This window comes from Mauremys mutica, chromosome 7 (assembly GCF_020497125.1).
Source record: "Mauremys mutica isolate MM-2020 ecotype Southern chromosome 7, ASM2049712v1, whole genome shotgun sequence".
Taxonomy (NCBI): Eukaryota; Metazoa; Chordata; order Testudines; family Geoemydidae; genus Mauremys; species Mauremys mutica.
Window position 1 is genome coordinate 58,519,595 of NC_059078.1, and position 23,403 is coordinate 58,542,997.

The 23,403-nt window shown below is 44.9% G+C and overlaps 1 protein-coding gene across 6 annotated transcripts in view; it reads right to left on the reverse strand.

The window, feature by feature from the left end:
• GBF1 (golgi brefeldin A resistant guanine nucleotide exchange factor 1) overlaps window positions 1-22,898 on the reverse strand; it is a 172,074-nt gene extending 149,176 nt beyond the window's left edge. For 3 of the 6 annotated variants that reach the window (XM_045023624.1, XM_045023619.1, XM_045023620.1), the window contains exons 1-2: window positions 17,597-17,702; window positions 16,116-16,182 (exon numbers count right to left, since the gene is read on the reverse strand). In XM_045023624.1, coding sequence (XP_044879559.1) covers window positions 16,116-16,182; window positions 17,597-17,692 — 163 coding nt within the window. In that variant the 5' untranslated portion in view covers window positions 17,693-17,702. The other 3 variants (XM_045023623.1, XM_045023621.1, XM_045023622.1) reach the window with 3 other exon arrangements.
• Window positions 22,899-23,403: the final 505 nt, after the last annotated feature.

Sequence of the window (23,403 nt, forward strand, 5' to 3'; positions counted from 1 at the left end):
GTCTCATAAATTAAGGTCACTTTCCTACAAGCTACTAGGAGTTCTAGAAAAGCCATTTTAATTACAAACTTCAAATAGATGAAGTTAAAATGGATCAAAGATGAGCAGTGTTTTGATGTTTGCTGTGTCATTTAAGATTGTGCAGTGTCTTTTATTTGTTACACATTGAGAAGAGTTTCTGATCATGTGAGTGTTCCTACAGCTGCACTGAGCAAACTGGGCACATGGTTTCTGAAAGGTTGCACTGTTTTGTAACTATATCCTAGCAATGCTGACACTATAGTCTAGTAGTGCAACCACAGGATGGGGAGCCTGGACCTCCCAAGCACTAATTTATATTCTGACAAATTCTATGACGACTTGAGGCTGAAGAGAGTTTTGAAGTGAGGGTGACTTGCCCCTCCACCAGAAATTAATGTTCCAAATGCTTAGGTATTCATGTTGGCCAACTGAACGTCTGATGCAGCTCACTTTTATAAAATACTGATTTAGATAATAGTTTCTAAAGTAACTGCTACAACTATTTGATGAAACTCAAAAAGTAGATAAAAGGCACTTCCTGAAATACATGTTATTCCACTTGATTGTATAATGAAATTTATTTACCTACTGACCCACTGATATTTACATATGTCTCTAACTCAAGTATAATTGTTCCTTATTCTATTAACATATCAGATTCCCAGTGCATTCCCCAAAGTCACACTCGCTTCTCTTTGGTACCTGTGACACCAGGGTTCCACATTTTGATGCACTCCCATGCATCTATACTACCATTCTGCACTCCCCACTCATACTCTTCCACTGGGCAATCCACGCTCCTATCACACTGCACCTCATCAGTCCTCACCCTTACAAGCCATGTTAAAATAATGCACAAGGTGTGCCCCAAACCTGCCATTCTGTACATCACTTGGAGTCATTGCAAAGGAGGTCATTGATTGGAGATATAGGTTACCCCTTCGTGGGCCTGGAGGAGAACTTAGCCTGAGGAGGGCCTGTATTCTCTGGGAAGAAATGAAATTCTCCTTGAGCACAGAAAAAGGGTCTCTAGTTGCCCTGCAATTCTCAGGACATCACACAGCACTTGGGCAGCAGAGACACAAGATATAATCACCTTAGAGAGAATAAATTTGTGTAAACCAGCTTTACATTGGCTAACCAACAGCTGCACATCCATCTTTTTTAAGTAACTAACTGGCTGTTGATGGGATTTATCAATTCACAACACCTAGTTAACCTTCTGATCACTTGCCCCCCCAACTTGCTGGCTCTGGTCTTAACTCGTTTGTCAGTTTACCACACACCATCTCTGCATTTTCTTCCACACTGCCCTTCAACCAGAGTGCTCTTCCTTAACTGACCCATTAGGCTACTACCTTCTTCCTTCAAATCCCTCCTCCAAACCCACCTCTGCTGGAACATCTATTAGCAATCTGCCAATGATGGTCAGGTTGAGGGGTTAACCACTTGTTTTTTTAAGTGTGTATAAAAACTGCATAATTTGTTTCCTTCTGCTTCCACCCTTTGTATGTCACTTTGCTTGGACTAGAAGCTCTGTGGGGCAGGGGCTGTCTTCTTCGGTGTTCTGTACAACACTTAACACAAATAGGGGCAGAGTCCTGAACCAGGACTTCTTGCAAGTAGAATCATAGAAGAATCATAGAAGCTCAGGGTTGGAAGGGACCTCAGGAGGTCATCTAGTCCAACCCCCTGCTCAAAGCAGGACCAAACCCAACTAAATCATCCCAGCCAGGGCTTTGTCAAGTACGGTAATATATTGCATACAAAATTATGTCCTATTCTGCTAATGAAGATATGCACCAGCAGAAAATCCTCCCCTTTGTTACCTGATTGAATGTGAGAGGAAACAACACTTCTTTGTTACTGAAGTTTAATCCTCAATATGCAAAATTTTAATGTCCAGCAAGAAGGGGGGAGGAGGGAACAATAGGGGAAGAGTTATGTATTCCATGAACCTCTACTGAATTCAGCACAATTTCATGAACACTTTTATTTCCAGAGGATTTTTGGTACCATACAAATATCTTTGGAATCTGCAATCACCCACAGTCCCTTTTATCCCAAGATTCCAGTGACCAAGACAAAGACAACATGGTCACAAAGCCCTGGAACAAACCCCCCATGGATGACTTACGAGGAATCTTGACTTCAGCATCGCATCTGGCCCAGCCTTTCCACCAAATCAAACCGCAATTATTCCCCTCTAATGAACAGTACATTAGGCCATTTCCTTTATGGCCCCACTTCACAAAGAAACAGTAACTGAAGAAAATAAAGGAGTGCTCAACAAGTGGGAAAGTAATTGCTCAACAAGCATGGAACAAGAGAGGGTCAGTTGTGAGCTGTGCACATGTGGCAGCTCTTCAGAGCCCAGTCTTGAAGTGGTAACAGAGGGCTGGTGTTACAGGACACCATACTGTGGGAAGTCTACCAAGGAACAGCCAGGAGTGCTTGTCTATCTAACTCCTAAGGGTCCCGCAGGACTAGAGGGCAGGAAACAATTCCTTCCACCAGCACCGCCTCCTCCCACTACCCGCCAGGCATTAGCCATTAGATAGGAAGGTAAATGACTGCAGTGTTAATCTACCCCCATCATTCTTTAATTACATCCCAAAAACTATATTAAAAGAATGGTAAGATTACAAAGTAAATAATTCAAAAGGCAGGAAGTGCCAGTATTAAAGGTTGCCTGTGCATATGCATTCTGTAATTAAAGACTGTAATTAAAATCTCATACTATTTTTTTTCCATAAGAACCCAAGTTCATTAGTGGTTTGAGCATTGGCCTGCTAAACCCAGGGTTGTGAGTTCAATCCTTGAGGGTGCCATTTAGGGATTTGGGGATTGGTCCTGCTCTGAGCAGGGGGTTGGACTAGATGACCTCCTGAGGTCCCTTCCAACCCTAATAATCTAGGATGGACGATGCTCATTGAATGAGCAGCTAATTCAATGTCTGCTTATCCTCATTATTTAGTGTGGTCCATCCCTGATTTACCACACACCATCCAAATCCTGCACTGACAGAATTGATTTCTTCATGGGCTCTTCTATGTGCTTCACAAACATGAAAGAATTTCTCTTCATGACACTCTTGTGCGATAGGGAGGTATTATGCCCATTTTAAAAATGGAGAACTAAGACCATGATTAAAGCCAAAACTGTCAAGTGTCCACTAGTTATGGGCACCCAGCTTGGACATCTATAGTCATTTTTTCTAGAGTATTTTTATAGCTCTTCGTATGTTTCAAATAGAGCTCTCATTGATCTCAGCTGGAACAGAGTGGGTGCTCAGTACTTTTGCAAATCAGCCCCCAGGTGTCTCATGTTGAACACTCAGAAAGTGAGGAATACACAATTAGTGGCCTCTATGAAAATTTTTGTTTGTGATTTGCTCAGCATCACATAGGAACTCTCTGGCAGAGGCAGGGATAGGATCTGGCTCTCCAAAGTGATATTCAAATGCCTTAACCAAGAGACCATTGTCTCTCCCTGGAACCCCCTGTGCCATTCACTACATACCTTCCAAGTTCTACAACAAACCATTAAGGAGGTCATACAAGCAGCCTCTTTCATAGAATCATAGAATCTCAGAGTTGGAAGGGACCTCAGGAGGTCATCTAGTCCAACCCCCTGCTCAAAGCAGGACCAAACCCAACTAAATCATCCCAGCCAGGGCTTTGTCAAGCCTGACCTTAAAAACCTCTAAGGAAGGAGATTCCACCACCTCCCTAGGTAACCCATTCCAGTTCTTCACCACCCTACTAGTGAAAAAGTTTTTCCTAATATCCAACCTAAACCTCCCCCTCTGCAACTTGAGACCATTACTCCTTGTTCTGTCATCTTCTACCACTGAGAACAGTCTAGATCCATCCTCTTTGGAACCCCCTTTCAGGTAGTTGAAAGCAGCTATCAAATCCCCCCTCATTCTTCTCTTCTGCAGGCTAAACAATCCCAGTTCCCTCAGCCTCTCCTCATAAGTCATGTGTTCCAGCCCCCTAATCATTTTTGTTGCCCTCCGCTGGACTCTCTCCAATTTATCCACATCCTTCTTGTAGTGTGGGGCTCAAAACTGGACACAGTACTCCAAATGAGGCCTCACCAGTGCTGAGTAGAGGGGAATGATCACATCCCTTGATCTGCTGGAAATGCCCCTACTTATACAACCCAAAATGCCATTAGCCTTCTTGGCAACAAGGGCACACTGTTGACTCATATTCAGCTTTTCGTCCACCGTAACCCCTAGGCCCTTTTCTGCAGAACTGCTGCCCAGCCATTCGGTCCCTAGTCTGTAGCAGTGCATGGGATTCTTCCGTCCTAAGTGCAGGACTCTGCACTTGTCCTTGTTGAACCTCATCATATTTCTTTTGGCCCAATCCTCTAATTTGTCTAGGTCCCTCTGTATCCTAGCCCTACCCTCCAGCGTATCAACCACTCCTCCCAGTTTAGTGTCATCTGCAAACTTGCTAAGGGTGCAGTCCACACCATCCTCCAGATCGTTAATGAAGATATTGAATAAAACCGGCCCCAGCACCGACCCTTGGGGCACTCCACTTGATACCGGCTGCCAACTAGACACGGAACCATTGATCACTACCCGTTGAGCCCGACCATCTAGCCAGTTTTCTATCCACCTTACCGTCCATTCATCCAGCCCATACTTCTTTAACTTTCTGGCAAGAATACTGTGAGAGACTGTATCAAAAGCTTTGCTAAAGTCCAGAAATAGCACATCCACTGCTTTCCCCTCATCCACAGAGCCGGTTATCTCATCATAGAAGGCAATTAGGTTAGTCAGGCATGACTTGCCCTTGGTGAATCCATGCTGACTGTTCCTGATCACTTTCCCCTCCTTTAAGTGGTTCAGGATTGATTCCTTGAGGACCTATTCCATGATTTTTCCAGTGTTTCATTATACAACACTGATTTGCTTCCTAAGCTAGTGAATAAGGTAGGGGTTCTGTGGGAAAAAACAGCATATGATCAAATAATTAGAGTATATCATAATGCATATCCACAAGGGGACCAAGACAAACTCAAGAAAGAAACCAACAGGACTCCTCTGGCCATCACATACAGTCCCCAGCTAAAACCCCTCCAACGCATCATCAGGGATCTACAACCCATCCTGGACAATGATCCCACACTTTCACAGGCCTTGGCTGGCAGGCCAGTCCTCGCCCACAGACAACCTGCCAACCTGAAGCATATTCTCACCAGCAACTGCACACCGCACCATAGTAACTCTAGCTCAGGAACCAATCCATGCAACAAACCTCGATGCCAACTCTGCCCACATATCTACACCGGCAACACCATCACCGGTTCATTCACCTGCACATCCACCAATGTAATATATGCCATCATATGCCAGCAATGCCCCTCTGCTATGTACATCGGCCAAACTGGACAGTCTCTAAGGAAAAGGATAAATGGACACAAATCAGACATTAGGAATGGCAATATACAAAAACCTATAGGAGATCACTTCAACCTCCCTGGCCACACTATAGCAGATCTTAAGGTGGCCATCCTGCAGCAAAAAAACTTTAGGACCAGACTTCAAAGAGAAACTGCTGAGCTCCAGTTCATCTGCAAATTTGACACCATCAGCTCAGGATTAAACAAAGACTGTGAATGGCTTGCCAATTACAGAACCAGTTTCTCCTCCCTTGGTTTTCACACCTCAACTGCTAGAACAGGGCCTCATCCTCCCTGATTGATCTAACCTCGTTATCTCTAGCTTGCTTATATATACCTGCCCCTGGAAATTTCCACTACTTGCATCCGAAGAAGTGGGTATTCACCCATGAAAGCTCATGCTGCAAAACGTCTGTTAGTCTATAAGGTGCCACAGGATTCTTTGCTGCTTTTACAGAACCAGACTAACACGGCTACCCCTCTGATAAAGGGGACCAAATAAAGGTGGCATTGGCAACCTTAACTCTGGCACAGTCAAGCCTGATTTGTAACAATTATGTAAATAGTTACTAGCACAAGGATTAATATCCACCCATTGTATACACAAGCTGCAATTCATCCTAGAAATGCTGCTGTTGGTGTGATGAAACAGAACAATATTACAGGTTCTGTAAGGAACTGTTCGGAGAGAATCAGCATTCCCCTTTCTCTCCCATATTTCAATTTCACACCCATTCAGGAACAGTTGACTCATTCCCTTTTTTCTTGTTTTGAGGAACAGAGACCAGCTGGCCCAAGCTTTAGTTTGAACAGGTCAGAGAAGAGTATTCGCAGGCCTACAGCTCTTCAACGAGAGCAAAGACAAAATACCAGCTGCCTTGCCTACCCTTTATTCTCCTTATTACATACATATGGAATAATCTATGAAGTGTAGATGCAAAATGAGAAGTATTCCATGTACCCACTGAATGTCCAATATTGGGGAAAGAGAAGACAGTGTGTGTGAGGAGGCCACCAGTATGAAGCATCCCCAGCTCAGGCTGCTGTGTAATGTATGAGGGGTAGATTCACCTTAGACAATCCAGCAGGGAAAGATATTTTAGGTACAAGAAGAATTTTTAACTCCTATTTACTGAAATTGCTATGGCACTTTACTCTGTGGTTTGGGCATTTCTGATTCATCTTTCCTAAGGTCCCTGATTTGGTTCCTGTAAGTTACACTGTGGCTAGTCAGGCATTAGCGGTGATGAGGCCAGAACGGAATGAAAATGAGGAGGGATTTTAAGGGAAGGAAAGGGAAGAGACAGAAGGAAGAATGAGGCAAGAAGAGAGGAAAGGGACAACGATAGGCCCATTAAGGCTAACCCCCCAGCCTAATTATTTGCATTTCTTTTCTGGCTTTTACATTTAAGAAGTTTCATGGAACATCACTATCCTCACTACATGAACCAAAAGATTCATAACTTCAAGGGATGGGAACCGGGCCGCGAACCAACCCCTAGGCGGCATGTCTCCGGCGGGGCCTGCGGCTCCAGTGGAGCTTCCGCAGGCGTGCCTGCGGGAGGTCCAGCCGAGCCACGCGACCAGCGAACCGTCCGCAGTCATGCCTGCGGGAGGTCTACCCGAGCCGCGGGACGAGCGCCCCCTCCGCAGTCGTGCCTACGGGAGGTCCGCTGCTCCCGGGGCTCCGGTGGACCTCCCGCAGGCATGACTGCGGACGGTTCGCTGGTCGCGCGGCTCAGCTGGACCTCCCGCAGGCACGCCTGCGGAAGCTCCACTGGAGCTGGTGGACCTCCCACAGGCATGACTGCGGAGGGTCCGGCAAATGCCACCCTGGGGGCAGGACGAAACCGGTCCCTGGTGCGAAAAAGGTTGGGGACCGCTGGGTTAGATGACTTAATAGGTCTGCAAAGGACTAGTTCCATGTCTATTCTCAAGTACAGTACTTCCAGTTTAATATTAAACGACTTAAACAAAGTGCTTTCTTCTATCCTTACTCTTGGGAAAACACAAATACATCTAAATACATCTCACCATTAGGAAGTCCTCACTTGCTCAGACTCATCTCATTACTCCCAGTTACACTGACTGGCGTATACTATCCTTGGTGTAGACAGTTACTTTGAAGAGTACAAGTCTCACGCCTCTCCTTAACTCAGCTGCAGCACTAATGTTGCAGATGTTTGTATAAATACAAGAAATTGCCCTAGATGACTGTTTAGTTGAGACCTGTCATCAAGAAAGGAAGTCCATTAACCTCCTGCAAAATCTCAGAACTTCAATAGTAAATAGAATGAATTATCACTTATAACTGCAGACTGAAACCAAATCACCAAGAGATGGCAAAATACCATCAAAGACAATTCATGTATTCACGTCATCTAACTTTCAAACTTTTAAAAGGGATTTTTCTTGCCAATATCAACCACTTTCAACTGTGCCATAGCTAAATGCCCATGCTCTGTTTAGCAACAGTCCAACTGCACTAAGAATCAAAATAACCTATGTCACAAATCCATATACTCATTTTTGCTGTCGTAAATTACTGGATCTTAAATGCTGAGTCAACATTAAGGTTTCGGAAAATGTTTTTGAAATTAATTCCAAACCAAGACAGAATTTCTGCACTGTTATTGCATGTGGCTCTTTGACCCTTTGCCTCCCTCAAGCACACATTTGGACTTCCACTTAAGGCAGAACAAGAAGTAATGGACTTAATCTGCCGCAAGTGATATTCAGATTAGATATTAGGAAAAACTTTCTAACTATAAAGGTAGTTAAGTCTGGAATAGGCTTCCAAGGGAGCTCATGGAGTCCCCGTCATTGGAAGCTTTCAAAAACAAGTTGGACACACACCTGTCAAGGATGGTCTAGGTCAGGGGTTCTCAATCTTTTTTCTTCTGAGGCCCCCATAACATGCTATGAAAACTCCACAGCCCACCTGTGCCATAACAACTGGGCCAGAGTTAGGGGGTAGCAAGCAGAGCAATTGCCTGGGGCCCCATGCCACTAGGGCCCCCACAAAGCTAAGTTCAGCTTCAGCCCCAGGTGGCGGGGCTCAGGGCCCCAGACTTCAGCCCCAGGTGGTGGGGCTTCAGCTTTCTGCCCTGGGCCCCAGTGAATCTTACACTGGCCTTGCTTGGCGGACCCCCCTGAAACCTGCTTTTCCCCCGCAGGAGGCCCCCAGACTCCTGGTTGAAAACTACTGGTCTAGGGTCATTTGGTCCTGGTTCACTTGGTCCTATCAAATCCAGCCACCTATGCTGTGATAACTTCTTGAGGTCTTGTCCAGCCCTAAATTTCTATGATTCTATGAAAAGTTGAGACTTGAGAAAGTGAAGTTTGAACCCAGTTTTAGTACCAGAAAACTGATGGCTACCACAAGTGTATTAAATTAGCAGGCTGGGCAAAGGTTCTCTTATGGTTACAACTGTTTGACCTTTAGCCAGCTCTTAACTGCACCCAGCTAACCCCCTCAGGATGGAGATTTTTCAACATCTTCTTGTCTGAAATAAGCCATGGAGAGATTCCTCTGCCCCGATATACACACATTCATTTAAAATTTCATGAGTGTGCATGAAGTCAGAGTGCTTCCAATGGCTCACTTTGCAGCTTCTCTTGAAATGCTCTAACTCAGAACTCCTGGGCCTAGAGGATGAAGGGACTCAAACCTCCCAAGCATGGCACTCATGGCCCCCTACTCCAACAGGCACCTTCTTACAGCTGTGTTTATCCAGTATAAGCCTTATTTAAATAGAGTTGATGCACACAATTTCCACAGACACCTGCTTCTCCCACTACAGCACTGACATGCACAAGATTCTTCTGTGCAGGAGAGTTCAGGACAGGAATTGACTGCGTACAAGGCACTGTACACAGCATTAAGAAGCAACTCATTCATTAAAATCCTAGCTTGCTCCAATTATGGGAACTGAGTGAGGAAAGCATTGGGTGACAAGCAGTGCTATCAATTTCAGTTTTCCTTATGGGTTGTTTCTGATAAGCACAGGTTGCTACAAGCCAGCACCTTTAGAATAGAGTACCCATTCATAACTCATTCCAAAAGGAGGAGACATACAGCAGTAGCTACAGCTCTGCTCAAGCTTCACAACTATCAGCAGTGTCCCACGACTTAAACAGCCACAAAAGTTGCAAGGATAAACATTTTTATGCGCAAACTATGGCATTAATGTCTCAAGTTTATTGTCAGCCTGAAATCATCATTCTTAACTGTGTTAACTGCTCCATTCAACTCAACTGGGTCTTACCAGGAAGTTTCCCCAGTGTAGACTGAAGTTGTCTTTGATTTCAAATAAAAGCTTCTACCAGTTCGGCTGAACCCACATTAGACCTGGCGGAAGCTCCAATGTAGCCAAGGCTTTGGCACTTGGACATATTGCTACCAGCATTTAAGTTCAACTTACTGAAAAGCAGGTCTAAGTTTAAGTGGTGGTAAAAATAGGCTCCAGTCTCAAAAGCCCTGTCTATACTATGGCTCTAACCTGTTTCTACTGTGAACTAAGCCTAGATGTCACTGTTTATGTGTAGGTGGTTCAGGACAGAGAATCATAGAAATGTAGGCCTGGATGGGGACCTCAATAGGTCATATAGGCCAGTATCCTGCACTGAGGCAGGACTAAGTATTATCTAGACCATTCCTAATAGGTATTTGTCTAGCTTGTTCTTAAAAAACTTTTTTCTACAACTGAGATTCCACCTAGGTAATTTGTACCAGTGCTTAAATACTCCTACAGTTAGGAAGTTTTTCCCTAATGTCTAACCTAAATCTCCATTGCTGCAATTTAAGCCCTTTGCTTCTTGTCCTGTCCTCAGTGGATAAGGAGAACAATTTATCACCCTCTTTATAACAATCTTTTATGTACTTGACATCAGTTGCCCCCCCTCAGTAGGGTTGCCAGGCGTCCAGTTTTTGATCAGAACGCCTGGTCGAAAAGGGACCCTAGCAGCTCCAGTGAGCACCACTCACTGGGGAGATAAAAGTCCAGTTGGCGGCGCATCGGGGCTAAGACAGGCTCCCTGCCTGCCATGGCTCCACGCAGCTCCCGGAAGCAGCCAACATGTCCCTGAAACCCCACGGCACAGGGGCGGCCAGGGAGATTCCACGCGCAGCACCCGCCCCAAGTGCCAGCTCCACAGATCCCATTGGCTGGGAACCGTGGCCAATGAGAGCAGTGGGGGTAATGCCTGCAGGTGAGGGCAGCATATGGAGCCCCCTGGCCACTCCTGCGCTTAGAGGCCACAGGGACATACCAGCCGCTTGCAGGAGCTGCCTGATGTAAGTGCTGCCTGGAGCCCACACTTCCTCCTGCACACCAACCTCCTGCCCCAGCCCTAAGCCCCCTCCTGGAGCATGCACCCCGCACTCCCTCCTGCACCCCAATCCCCTGCTCCAGCCCTGAGCCCCCTCCCACACCCAAACTCCCTCCGAGAGCCCATGCCCCCCCCACACACTCCAAACCCCTCGGCCCCAGCCCAGAGACCCCTCCTGCACCTAAAACCCCTCATCTCTGACTTCACACCAGAGCCCTCACCGTCCCCCCCACACCTCAACCCACTTCCACATCCCTGAGCCCCCTCTTAAACCCCAAATCCCTCATCCCCAGGCCCACCCCACCAGCCAGAGCCCTCAATCCCTCCCACATCCCAACCCCCTGCCCCAGCCCAGTGAAAATAAGCGAGTGAGGGTGGGGGAGAGCAAGCAACAGAGGGAGTGGAATGGAGTGAGTGGGCGACAGGGCCTCGGAGAAGGGGTGGGGCCTTGGGGAAAAGCCAGGGCGGGGGTGGGGTAAGAGTGTTTGGTTTTCTGCAGTCAGAAAGTTGGCAACCCTACTCCTCAGTCTTCTCTTCTCCAGACTAAAGAAACCCAAATTTTTTTTTCAATCTTTCCTCATAGGTCATGTTTTCTAGGCATTTCATCATTTTTGTTGCTCTTCTCTGGACTTTCAAAAATTTGTCCACATCTTTTCAAAATGTGGTACCCAGAACTGCACACAATACTCCATGTGAAGTCTTATCAGTGCTGTGTAGAGTGGAAGAATTACTTCTTGTGTCTTGCTTACAACACACCTGCTAATACAAAAAAAAAGCAATCATTCTGGGATGTAACAGGGTTACACTGTTGACTCATATTTAGTTTGTGATCCACTATAACTGCTAGATCCTTTTCTGGAGTACTCCTTCCTATGCAGTCATTTCCCATTTTATATTTATGCAACTGATTATTCCTAGGTGTTGCACTTTGCATTTGTCCTGATTGAATTTCATCCTTTTTCCTCTCAGACCATTTCTCCAGTTTGTCAAGATCATTTTGAATTGTAATCCTGTCCTCCAAAGCCCCTGCAACCCCTCCCAGCTTGATATCGTCCGCAAACTTTATAAGTGTACTCTCTATATCATTATCCAAATAATTTGTGAAGATATTGAATAGAACCGGAACCAGGACAGATCCCTGTGGAACCCCAACCAACATACCCTTCCAGCTCTATTGGAAACCACTGGTAACTGCTCTCTGAGTATGGTTTTCCAATCAGTTGTGCACCCACCTTATATTAGGTTCATCTAGGCTCTGTCTCTAGTTTGTTTATGAGAAGGTCATGAAGCCATTCATGTTTGTAATGCCTAGCAAAACAAGACTCCCAGCCAGACTATGAGCAAAAGTATTTAACTGATTATTTTAGTAGAAATGTTCAGCTAATAAGCTTATCCCAGACTGCCTCCCAAACTTCCCCATGTGACAAAAGCCCCAAATGCCCCCTACCCACTGCCAAGACCTCCTGTGTACCTAATATTTTTGTTGCAACTGTGCATCAACACAAAAATCTGCAGAACACTGAAGAGCAAAAATGATGATTGAAAAGGTGAGAACATAAAGTAAGCTAAACAGAAGAACATAAGAATGGCCATACTGGGTCAGACCAAAGGTCCATCCAGCCCAGTATCCTATCTTCCAACAGTGGCTAATGCCAGGTGCCCCAGAGGGAATGAACAGAACAAGTAATCATGAAGCGATCCATTCCCTGTCGCTCATTCTCAGCTTCTGGCAAACAGCGGTTAGGGACACCATCCAAGAGAACGCACTGGGTCTACTGTACTAACTGTATTATTCATTTTCAGCTTATTAAAAACATCTTTAAAAATTTAAATTCTGAGGCAGCTTCAGTTTAAGTTTCAGCACCAAATTACTGCAGAATCCAGGGCTCATGCCACAAAGTTTAGGTCCAAGGAGCACAAGAGGCCTTTGGTATGGAAGTTACATGAACTTCAGAAATTTAACAAATCCCGTGCTCTACATCACTAATATTTCCCAACGAACAAGAGTCTCTTCTACAGATACTACCCTTAGGAGTCTGCTTGAACATGGTTCCACCTGAAACTCTGCTTATCTTGTGAATAGATGGGCTCCCACAAGTTAGTGGGGGCTTATCATTATTGTTGGTAACTCAGATTATGACTGTATTATGAAGTTTACTGATTCCTGAAAAGCAACCCTTTGAAGTGAAAATCTTGAGCTGCTGGAGGCAATGGGGTGCACCTCTACACCCCAGGCCTGGGTATTTAAGCATTACAGTCAGGACAGAGTTAAATACCCACCAGCTCAGAGGAGAACAAAAGGTACTCCACTGCAACTTGCCTAACATTTACATTGCCTCTCTCTGCTCATTAAACAGGTTTTGGTTAAATAATGAACAAACTGTATTACAGATTCCGATGAGAATTCCAAAATTATAAATCAACTGGTAAAGCCCAGAGGAGAACGAAGGGAGTGGGAGGGAGGGAAGGATAATATTGACTAATATAAAGGGCGCAGCTTGACAGTGGATATTCCTGCCACACCTGATCAAACATGCTCCGTGGGGGGAGGAAAGGGGGAGAGCAAGAAGGGAGATGGGACAAGGCAGTCTGAAATTTGCATCCGGAACAGATTAAAATGGATTCTTGGGGGACTGAGAAAATACATAATATATATTACTATAAATGCAAAACTGTACTAAAAGCTAACTCAAATGTCAAAGATTACAGCTTGAATAAATTTAAATATAAAAGCCATGTGCTTCCATGAGTTAATGAAAGAGACATGAAAAGAAAGTCTGGACAAGAACTAAGCTCCGGCCTCACTGCCCAGAGAAGGTGCTGGGCTTAGACAGTAGTGGACATCCTTCAGCAGACTCCACCAATACTACAAAGCACTGCTTGGATTCCGTCGCATGTCTAAGGCTCAGTCAAGCTGGGCAAAGCATATGTCTCCTACTCTCAGGCATTAAAGTCAGAGGCCGTCACTGGTGCTGAAACTGCCTGTTTAGGAGAGCACCTTGTGATCAAAGTGAGATCACACTCCAATGTAATACACAAGCAGGCACTCTTTTGACACCACCATGGCAGAATGAACATAGGCCATTTTTGCATAATCCCTCAGGAGCTCACAGGAAGCTTCTGGGTTACTCAGCACATGGAACTTTTTCTCTTTACAATGAGCAATTAGTGGTTTGGGTTGAATTCATTCGAGAGAAGTTATTGTGGACAGTGCCCAAATGTTAACCAAGCCCTGCCAGCTACTCATTGTGACTGTATGAAAATATCAGGACTCTCCAGTTCAATTTCGTTATTGCTTGACACACCATTTCTGATAATGTCTGTTACTCTTGTTACTTTCCTGTTACTGCCAGGAAAGGGCTTCAGGAGACCCACCTGAGAGAATCACAGCCTCATTCAAGTGAGAGCCATTGCAGTGGTAATGTATGAAATCACTTCTTACAACCAAGAAATGGAGCAGAACGTCCCTATCCTTTCAGGTGTTAGACATAAAGGGATTCCAGGGTGTAGTTCTTCCCATGGTCCTTAAGGCAATGGGTATGTTCATCCAACTTAGATGATGACAGAAGGCTCCAAAGCATTTAAACCGACTTGCTCAAGAACTTTGGGTTCTGACATGATGCCTCAGAACCAAAACATAGTCGAGAAATTTAACTGGGCAGAAACTACCTACCTAAAATGTCTGTACTACAAGCTAACAGATTCTTTTTTAAGACCAAGCAAGTTCTCCAGGCACAGAGCAGAAGCCCCTATGCCTGCAGATAGTCATGAAAAAAAAAAGGAATTATAGCTCTCCATTGACTCACTCCTATAACCTTTCTTCGATTCCAGGAAATGATGCTCCTGGAGTTTCAATAAACACTGCTTTCTTAGTGGGTTCCTAAACTCAGTGCCAAAAGAGTAGTGAGCAAAGCCCACCAGTGGGAATGTGCAGAAACCAACTCAAAATAAGCTTAACATTCTTGTGGCTCTAGACAGAGTTCAGTAGTGAAGCAGCCATTGCATAATATTGCAAAGTTTGTTTCTCTGTTATGTTCAGTCATGAGACAATGGGATCTGGTGAGATCTAACAGAATGCACACCTGACTTGTGAGTCTGAGACACATGACTAGCTTAGGGTAATGCAACTGCCCTGACACTGTTAGTCAGAGAAGACATTCTGCTCCAGAAGAAATAAAGTTAGCAGAGCTCACATTCCAGAGAGCTACTGTCCCATTAAATGTGTACCAATGACCCATTCTGGCTCAGAATCAGGTCCTATCAGACTGGTTTATATGTACCATAAGAGTGACCTGTCCTCTCAAAGCTCGGGGAAATTAATCCACATAGGTTCCCTTCCAGAAAGAAGGAAGAACAACAGTGAAATTCTAGCAATCATTGCAGGAACATTTATCACAGCTGCTGGCCTCCCTTCAGTACAAGGCTAACCAGGGTTTCATCCCTGAACCCAGGAGATTTATGTTGAAATTGCAGTCTGTTTGCCATTAATTACAGGCAGCAGGTGACCAAACCTGCAGTCCTGAGAGATGGGAGGCGGAAGAAATCAAACAATGGGAGGCTCCTTTCCAAGTAGAATTTTCCTGTCACTCATGACTACGTACAGGAACAAAACACACTGTTAGTGAAGGCAGGGGGCTGGACTTGATGACTTTTCAGGATCCCTTCTAGTTCTATGAGATGGATATATCTCCATATATTACTTATCACAGCTTGGACAGAAAGACTACATATGTTTATGCACTGATCTCATATAATACTACAAACATACTGGATTATAGAGACAAATCAGGGTGAACAGAGAGGCATGGGTACAATGGCTACAGATTGCACAGAAATATATTTTGAAGCGTCCCTCACATGTACTGTATAAACACAACACAATATATAAAAAACAAATGGTCAGAGGGTAAACTGTTGGTCTAAAGCTCAGAGCATATGGTCATGAAATAACTTCAAGGGGTCAGAGATTCATTAGCCAATGCTATAGAAAAAAAGTTATAAAAGCAATACCATACCTCAGAACAAGCAGGTATGCAAGACACCAACATTTCTCAGGTGGATGAAAGTCTAACAATACAGGCAAGATGTTTGAGTAACTGGTATAAGCACATAAATGGCATGTGATTAGTCATAAGCATGTGTACACACTCCCAGTAAAAAGGCATTTCCCCTATTTATGGACTGATTTACTATTTTCTATAAAGGGTGTACGTGTTGGTGCTTTTCCATTACTAAATATCTGATCCTTGGGTAAAAAGTGACAGTCATAAGAGGCTATATTTGTGCCCGGGTACAGACATACCATATTATATTGTATATTCATACCTGCACATTGCACTTACCGGTTATGTTATTTAGCACTTCTTTCAATAAACTAAAGCTGTGCAGCAGGGGATCCCGTTCTTCATCCTACAGGTTACACAAACAAAGGAAGTACTTAATGAGACAGATAGATACCTAAATCACACAGTAAAAAAGATATGCAGGGTCCACAAAGATATCATCTCCTTTTAGTTTTCCTTCAGGACAAGCCGTATTGAGAGATTTTCCAAAGAGGGGAAGATAGGTAGGTTGGGTTCATTAGCTTCAATCTCCCTATTCCATCAAGATTGAGGAAAGTATTCAATTTTCCTTTATTATTTTCCACTGCTGTATAGCTTGGGGGTCAAGAGCAGAATGCCCTCTCAAGACTCAGCACTCTGTTTTCGCTTTACTGTCGTAAGAAAGAATTCTGATTTGCTTTCCACTACTCAATAAAGTTCAGGGTAGATATGCGCCACATTAACACCCATAGCAAATCTTTATAACCAATTTAATCCTCAGAGTGATTTATAATGGGAACACACCAACAATACTTGGCACTGCAACAGTAACTTGAAAAAAGAGCCACTGTAAGAAAGTTACCAGAGTAGCTACTTCCTACAGCCATAATTTAGTATGTCTATTTTTATGAGCACAGGCAGAGGTTCCTCCAAGCCGCATGCATATACAGCCACAACTCCTACTGGAAGGCACCAAGCACTAATGAAGCAATGCTTCTAAGAAGGCAAAAGGGCCTGCCATTTGAGATTAAAGCCATTTATGCTAGATTAGAACCATCTGTGTTTCATGTGCCATTTTACAGTGCATCACAGGTATAGTACAACACATACACATTACAGTGCTAAACTGAAATGCTGGCTGAGAACATCATGTGAACCAAAAATCTCGCATTAGTGACCTTTTTAACAAATTGGGTTTTGAAATATTATTTCAGTCAATGGCATAGCTAGCAGTCACAAAACAGACATAAAAAGATAAAGTGACAATGCACCACACAAAGGGTGAAAAATGCCCCATTTTTATAAACTTACTCTATGCCCCAAATTTACATTTCTTGGCTCTTGTAGTTTTAAACTGTCAGCCACGGCAGAACACAAAAGGCACGTAAAAATGATGTTAAAATGAAACAGGCAATATTTTCAAACACCCCCTATGACACCAGGAGAGATTCCTACAAAAGTCTGAATAAAATGTTAAAGTGAGTGCGAGGATGTATAATCATATCCCCAACTCAGTCACTTTTCCAGCCCATGGGGAAATAGATTTCCAGCTTCATCTCTCAGTGCTCACCAATACAACATACATGCTTACAAGCACATAAAGTTAGAAGGTCAAAGCTGTCTAAAGAAGCAAACCATAGCAAATTATTATTCCTGTGTTACCTAGAAAACTACTGTTGGGTGCTTTAGTTTGAGGAGACAAGAGGTTTGATTTTATTAAAATTTACAGTTACTAGGTTCTTCATAACACAGACAGATCTCACCAACCCAAGCAAACTTACCAAATGTGTGTGAGTATTCCATCGAGCATTGCGTTTTATGGCACCCACCACTGTATTGATTTCACCTTGGACAATGTAAATATTCTTATCCACCATCCTGACAGTCCTAACAAAGAGAATCCAGGTTAATTCCTAGTTGTTCAAAATAAGGCACACTGAATCACCCCATGCCTTGGGTAGGAAATCAATCTGGTCCCCAGGTCTGTGAGGGACAGGGTAGGGATGCAATTGACAAGCGAGAAATATTTGTAGAGTATAGGTTAATTACAGGAGAGTTCCCAATAGAACCATTTGGGTATATTCCCAGTTTTCCACCTGCAGACCAATACAGTTATTCTACTATGAGAAAGACACCACACTTTTCCATATAAGAAGCATTCAAAGCAGCTAGCTAGATACATCGGGGATAAGTGCAGTAATAAACAACTGCACTTGAGCTACCTGTCTCACTTATTTCCCAGTAACCACAAGAATTCCTGTTATTTATATGTATACATTTACCCATGGTATAACGCCATGCACACCTATGGTGCTATGTAAATATTGCAGCCCTATATAGTACAGGAAAACAGCCCTTAGACTTCTTATTTGTGCCCTTTATATAGGCTACTGCTATTTGAGTTGCCTGGGAAAGCAGCTCCTTGGGATGCTAAACTTTTAAAGATTAAAGCCATTTGTTTTAGATGTTGCTTTCACATGCACCTTAAGAGGAGGAAGAACACAAGCATGAAAAGCATGAAGTCAAGTTCAGGACAACGTCAAGGAAGAAGTAAGGTTTACAGAACTGGACAGACCAAAGGGAGGGAAAATGGGAGCAGATAAAAGCAGAGATGTAGTCCAAGACAGCCTGAGGTCATGCAGGGCCTTGAATACAGGGACAAGAAGCCTGAATTTGATGTACTGAGATAGAAAGCCAATGAAGGGATCTGCACAGGGAGGGGTGAAAGAATGGTATTACTGGAGCAGCAGCAACATTTTTGATGGACTGTGAGGTACACAGAAGTGAAGAGGCACGGATAAAAGAAGACAATGTTACAGTAATTAATGCTAGATATGACCCAGGCATGGACAAAGATAGAGAAACGGGGGTGGTAAGTAACACACAGACTGATTAAAGTTATGACAAATAAGCAACAGGACTGATCAGGAGACCAGAGTTACAGGACACCATGCCTGCAAACCCAGATGAGTAGGAAGTGGAAGGCTAGCCAAGGAATGAGGATGTATAAAGGGACTGGAAGCAAAGAGGAGAGGTTTAATTTTTAATCAATTGAGTTTGAGACATCAACAGAACATCCAGAAGGAGTTGAGAGACTGAGCAGAGGGGTGGAAAACAGAGCAGTAAATCTGAGTATTACTGGTAACATCATGAGAGGGGAGTGGGTCACCTAGAAAGAGTGTAAAGGGAAAAAATGAAGAGACAGCAATGGAAGGTAGGAAGCAAACTGATGTGGAGCTACCACAGGAGAATTTGAAATAACAGTCTGTGTATATCACCTGAATTTTTAGTCGTGTTAGCACATTTGTAAACTTCAAACGTGTGACCAAAGAAGTCACTTAACCTACTGCATTATCCTTAACTTGCCAATAGTGTAGCAATTACAGAATTCATCAAATGCAGACACGTCAAAAAAAAATCAGAGGATCTGACACTTTCTTATAACCATGATAAAGTTTTTTGCAGAATTTTGTTCGTAGAACTTTGAACAGGCAGGGTTAACAACCACCATTGGAACAAACTACCAAGGAAAATGGCAGATTCTCCAATGCAACATAGGATGCCTTTCTGGAAGATATGCTTCAAACAAGTTATTGGGCTCAATACAGAAATAACTAGATGAAATTATACGGCCTATGTAATGCAGGAGGTCAGACTAGATGGCCCCTTCTGGCTTTAAAATCTATAAAAACTAGACACCTGTTAAATTTCAGCTACTTTTAAGGAATTGAGCTTCTTGAAGCAAAAGCTCATCCCTCCCAAATACATATTCCTTTCTGGTGAAGGGTCTGTCTTCCTGAATCTAGCTCTACTCAGAATCACTGCAGCTTTATTCAGATCTTTAGAGACAGCAGTGAAGCTATAACAAAAGTCATACCACTACCACTGCTAATATGCAGGAACATTATGAGTGGCAGCAAAAGTAAACATTGGTGTTATTCACATGGGAACAGGACTTGAAAAGAGAGGAAGAAGTATTGAATCCCCCAATAGTCAGTAGGTTGGGCAGTGTGGAGGGAGGAAGAAGAAAGTCCCTTACATGGCCCTCGTTACTGCAATAACCAAATGTCTTCAAGATGGACACCATATGAAATAAATAGTGCCCTATTCAGAGTACAAGGACATCCTTGAAAAGAAAAAAAGTCTTCTTCCCCACCTCAGCAGATAAAGTGCTTCCCACCAGATGCTGTCCTGGCCCTTATACAGGTGAGTCGCATCTTACACGGGGTTAGGTTCTCAAGTCAGCGTGTAAGGCAAAAATCGCATATAGTCAAACATTCATTGAGTGGAATGGTGGGTGGAATCGCCCACACTACAGTTACAGTATTTAAATTGTTATTTTTCTCTTTTTTGCCGAGTGCGTATACTTAAAATTGCAAGTTAAATGTGCCTATGATGCGACTCCACTGTAGATGCCTATCTTATTTTGTATCAACCTCTAGCTAATAGGTCTAAATCCTGTGGCTAGAATCAGTCTGAAATGTTTTACAAGTTTCAGTTAGTATGTTCTTGTCTGCCAAATCATTCTGCTGATGAGAGCCTTCAGCAATGTTCTCTAGCAGCCAAATGATCATCAATTGTAGTACTTGTGTGTGATCTTACATCATCAATTCCACATTCAAAAATGCTTCAAATGTGTGCCATCAAAGGTACATGGTACTATCTCACACCCAGATGGAACCCTTGGTTACTCAATAGTCAAGTACATACGTACATCTCATGGGTACAGACATCAAGAGTCAGGTGTGCTATTTTGGGTAACCACTTTGAGTCCTTTTGGGAAGCTAGTGCCTTGGGAAATACAACCAAGAAATAGCACCATCCTCTGGTTAGATTTCCATCAAGTCACCTCTTTCCATCACCTTTTTTGACCCTTACTGAATACCAATTACCTGCAGACCCAATGCCAATGAAACCACCACAATGGACCGCAATCACAGAAATGGATCCAATCCACTTCTACAATTGGGAACAGTGATTTAGTTCAAAACCAGGCTGCTGTTGAGCCAGATCTGTACTTTTATTAACCCAAGAGGTTTGGTTCTTATTTCACTATACTGTGCAATGGTCTGATGACACAGAACAGACATTGTGGCATTTATACTTGATGAGACAATTTAGGGTGCTCTCAAAAGTAGTTGTAACATACTACTTGGTATAAAGGAGAGGCAAGAGTGGTATAACTCCTCTGCAGTGCTGTTGTAAGCCTAAATACAATAGCATTGAGTTAGCACATGGGAACCAAGAAGTGAAACGGAACACCCTCTTTTAACTATCAAAACTGAGTGAAAAATAAAAATTAAACAGCGTGAACAGGAGGGTGAATGCTTTTTCTCTACTTACTTACGACTGATTAAATTGTCTTAGTTTTTACAGTTCAAAAAGTCTTGTATTGATACTGTCCATTTAATAAGGCCACTGTCTTTGATCCTTCCTCCTCCAGGAATTAAAAAGGTTATCTATATGTTGTGTAAAGTAGTCTTCACTTTCATTTTTTTAAATTACTCATACTCAGTGAATTATTCATAACTGCTCACTTCACGAAAGTCCCCTCCAACTCTTTCCAGCCTAAATAATCCTAGAGTTTGGAATTCAGTCATGTGTATATACCACCATCCTGTTGATTGACCAGACTGCTCTTCACTCAACCTTTTTAATCTGTGCTCCACCTAAATTAGGGGGAGGTGACTAGAACTAGACAGTCCTCCAGCTAGGAGTGGGCCACATTATCGTATTTTATTCTCTCCCCACTGAACAATTCCAATCAACTTTCTTAGAACTGTCGCTGCAACATGGGCAGACATTATCACGCAGCTGACCAGTGACTCCAGGTCTGTCCCCTCCAGGGGATCCCATATGCAGAGAACCAATCAGTGTACAGGGCTGGTTTATATTACTTTGGCCAGAGTTTGAGTAATCTGTGTTTACCTTTGAATGAGTTTAATCCAAGGCAAAACTGACCCTGACCCCACAGTTATTTCTTGACACATTCAGAGGAAAAGCACTTGGCAGATACATATGTCTCTATCTCCTTGTAGCCAGGGAGGTTCACACAAGAGAAAGATGAAGCCTGGGGGGGGGGGGGAGGGGGAGAGAAATCAGGCCTAAAATGGGATAAATATCACGGCAGGAAATTGTGGCAACATGTCCCCACCCCCCATCGGCTGGGGATGGCCAGGACACACCAACACCACATACACACATACGGCTAGGCCGAGCACCCCTCTGGCAGCACCATGCCCAAGACACACCGTCACTTCCCCCCACCCCTGCATGGCTGGGCCAATACCCCTTCTGCCAGCACCCCGCCCAAGACACACCATCTCCCTCACCACCACATGGCTGGGCCGAGGCCCCCTCCGCCAGCACCCTGCGTAGGCTCCACTGTCACCCACAATGGCTGGGCCGGACCCCCCTCTGCCAGCACCCTGCCCAGACACACTGTCACCCACCCACCATGGCTGGGCCGGACCCCCCTCCGCCAGCACCCTGCCCAGGACACACCATCACCCACCCCCGCATGGCTGAGCCCGACACCCCACACCCTGCCCAGGATACACCCAAAACCGGGGCCCTGCAGCTCACCCCGCTGCCACCGCCCTAGGGCCCAACCCGGCGCCTCGCCCCCGGGAGCTCCCAACTCCGTCCCCAGCACGTCCACACACCGCTGCTCACAGGGCCAGCCCACAGCCTGGGCTCCCCCGGGCCCAGCTCCCCATCCGCGGGATCTCCGCACCGCGTCAATATCGCGATAGGGGCTCGCCACCCGTCACTACTGACCCCCGCATCCAAAATGGCGGCGCCTGTTGCTAGCGGGCCGGCGGCTGCCTCACATATCGGGTCGGCGCGCGGCGCTACGGGGGACGCGACAGCGGAGCAGCGATTCCGGCCGGCCGAGGGCTGCGCGCGGGGCCGAGACAGAGCAAAGGCCAGTGGGGAACAAGCAAGAGGAACCGGCTGCGCTCTGCTCTCACTGACGTGGAAACAGACTCAACCTAACCCGCTGCCTGGTTACCGCGCCGACGAACAAGCTCGTTGGCCAACCAGAACATTAACCTGGCGCGGTAGTCGCAGAGTTATCCAATAACTCATTGAGCGAGGAGGCGGGATCCAAAGTCTAGCAGGCCAACGCCCCCAGTGACATAGGGATGCGAACCAATCACATGAAAGTAAATAGAGTTGGCAATAGAGTTCCCAATAGCGAGAACAGACTGTGCTTGGGGAGGCGGGACAATACAGGAGGGTGAATCAAGTGTGGTAGATCTGCAGCAGGGTCCTGTACGATGCATTGTGGGTACACCGCGTACCACAGGAAACGACTCGGCAGGGAACAATTTCGCAGGACAGCGAGTGTAAAAGGTCCCAGGCCTCCCGGGGGTGGAGCTACCAGCCAGCGCGGCGCAGCGAGCGTGGCTCCCAGCCTGAGCCCAGGAGCGGTGCACGGTCAGCTGCCATCATACCGGGCGCGCCGCCAGCCACAGCCCTTGGAGTGGGGCGAGCAGAGCTGGGGTCTGCCCCTGGCGCTGCCTGCTGGATTGGTTGCTTTTCCTCGCTGCCCACAGCCTCGCCACCCCTTGTGCTGGCTGTT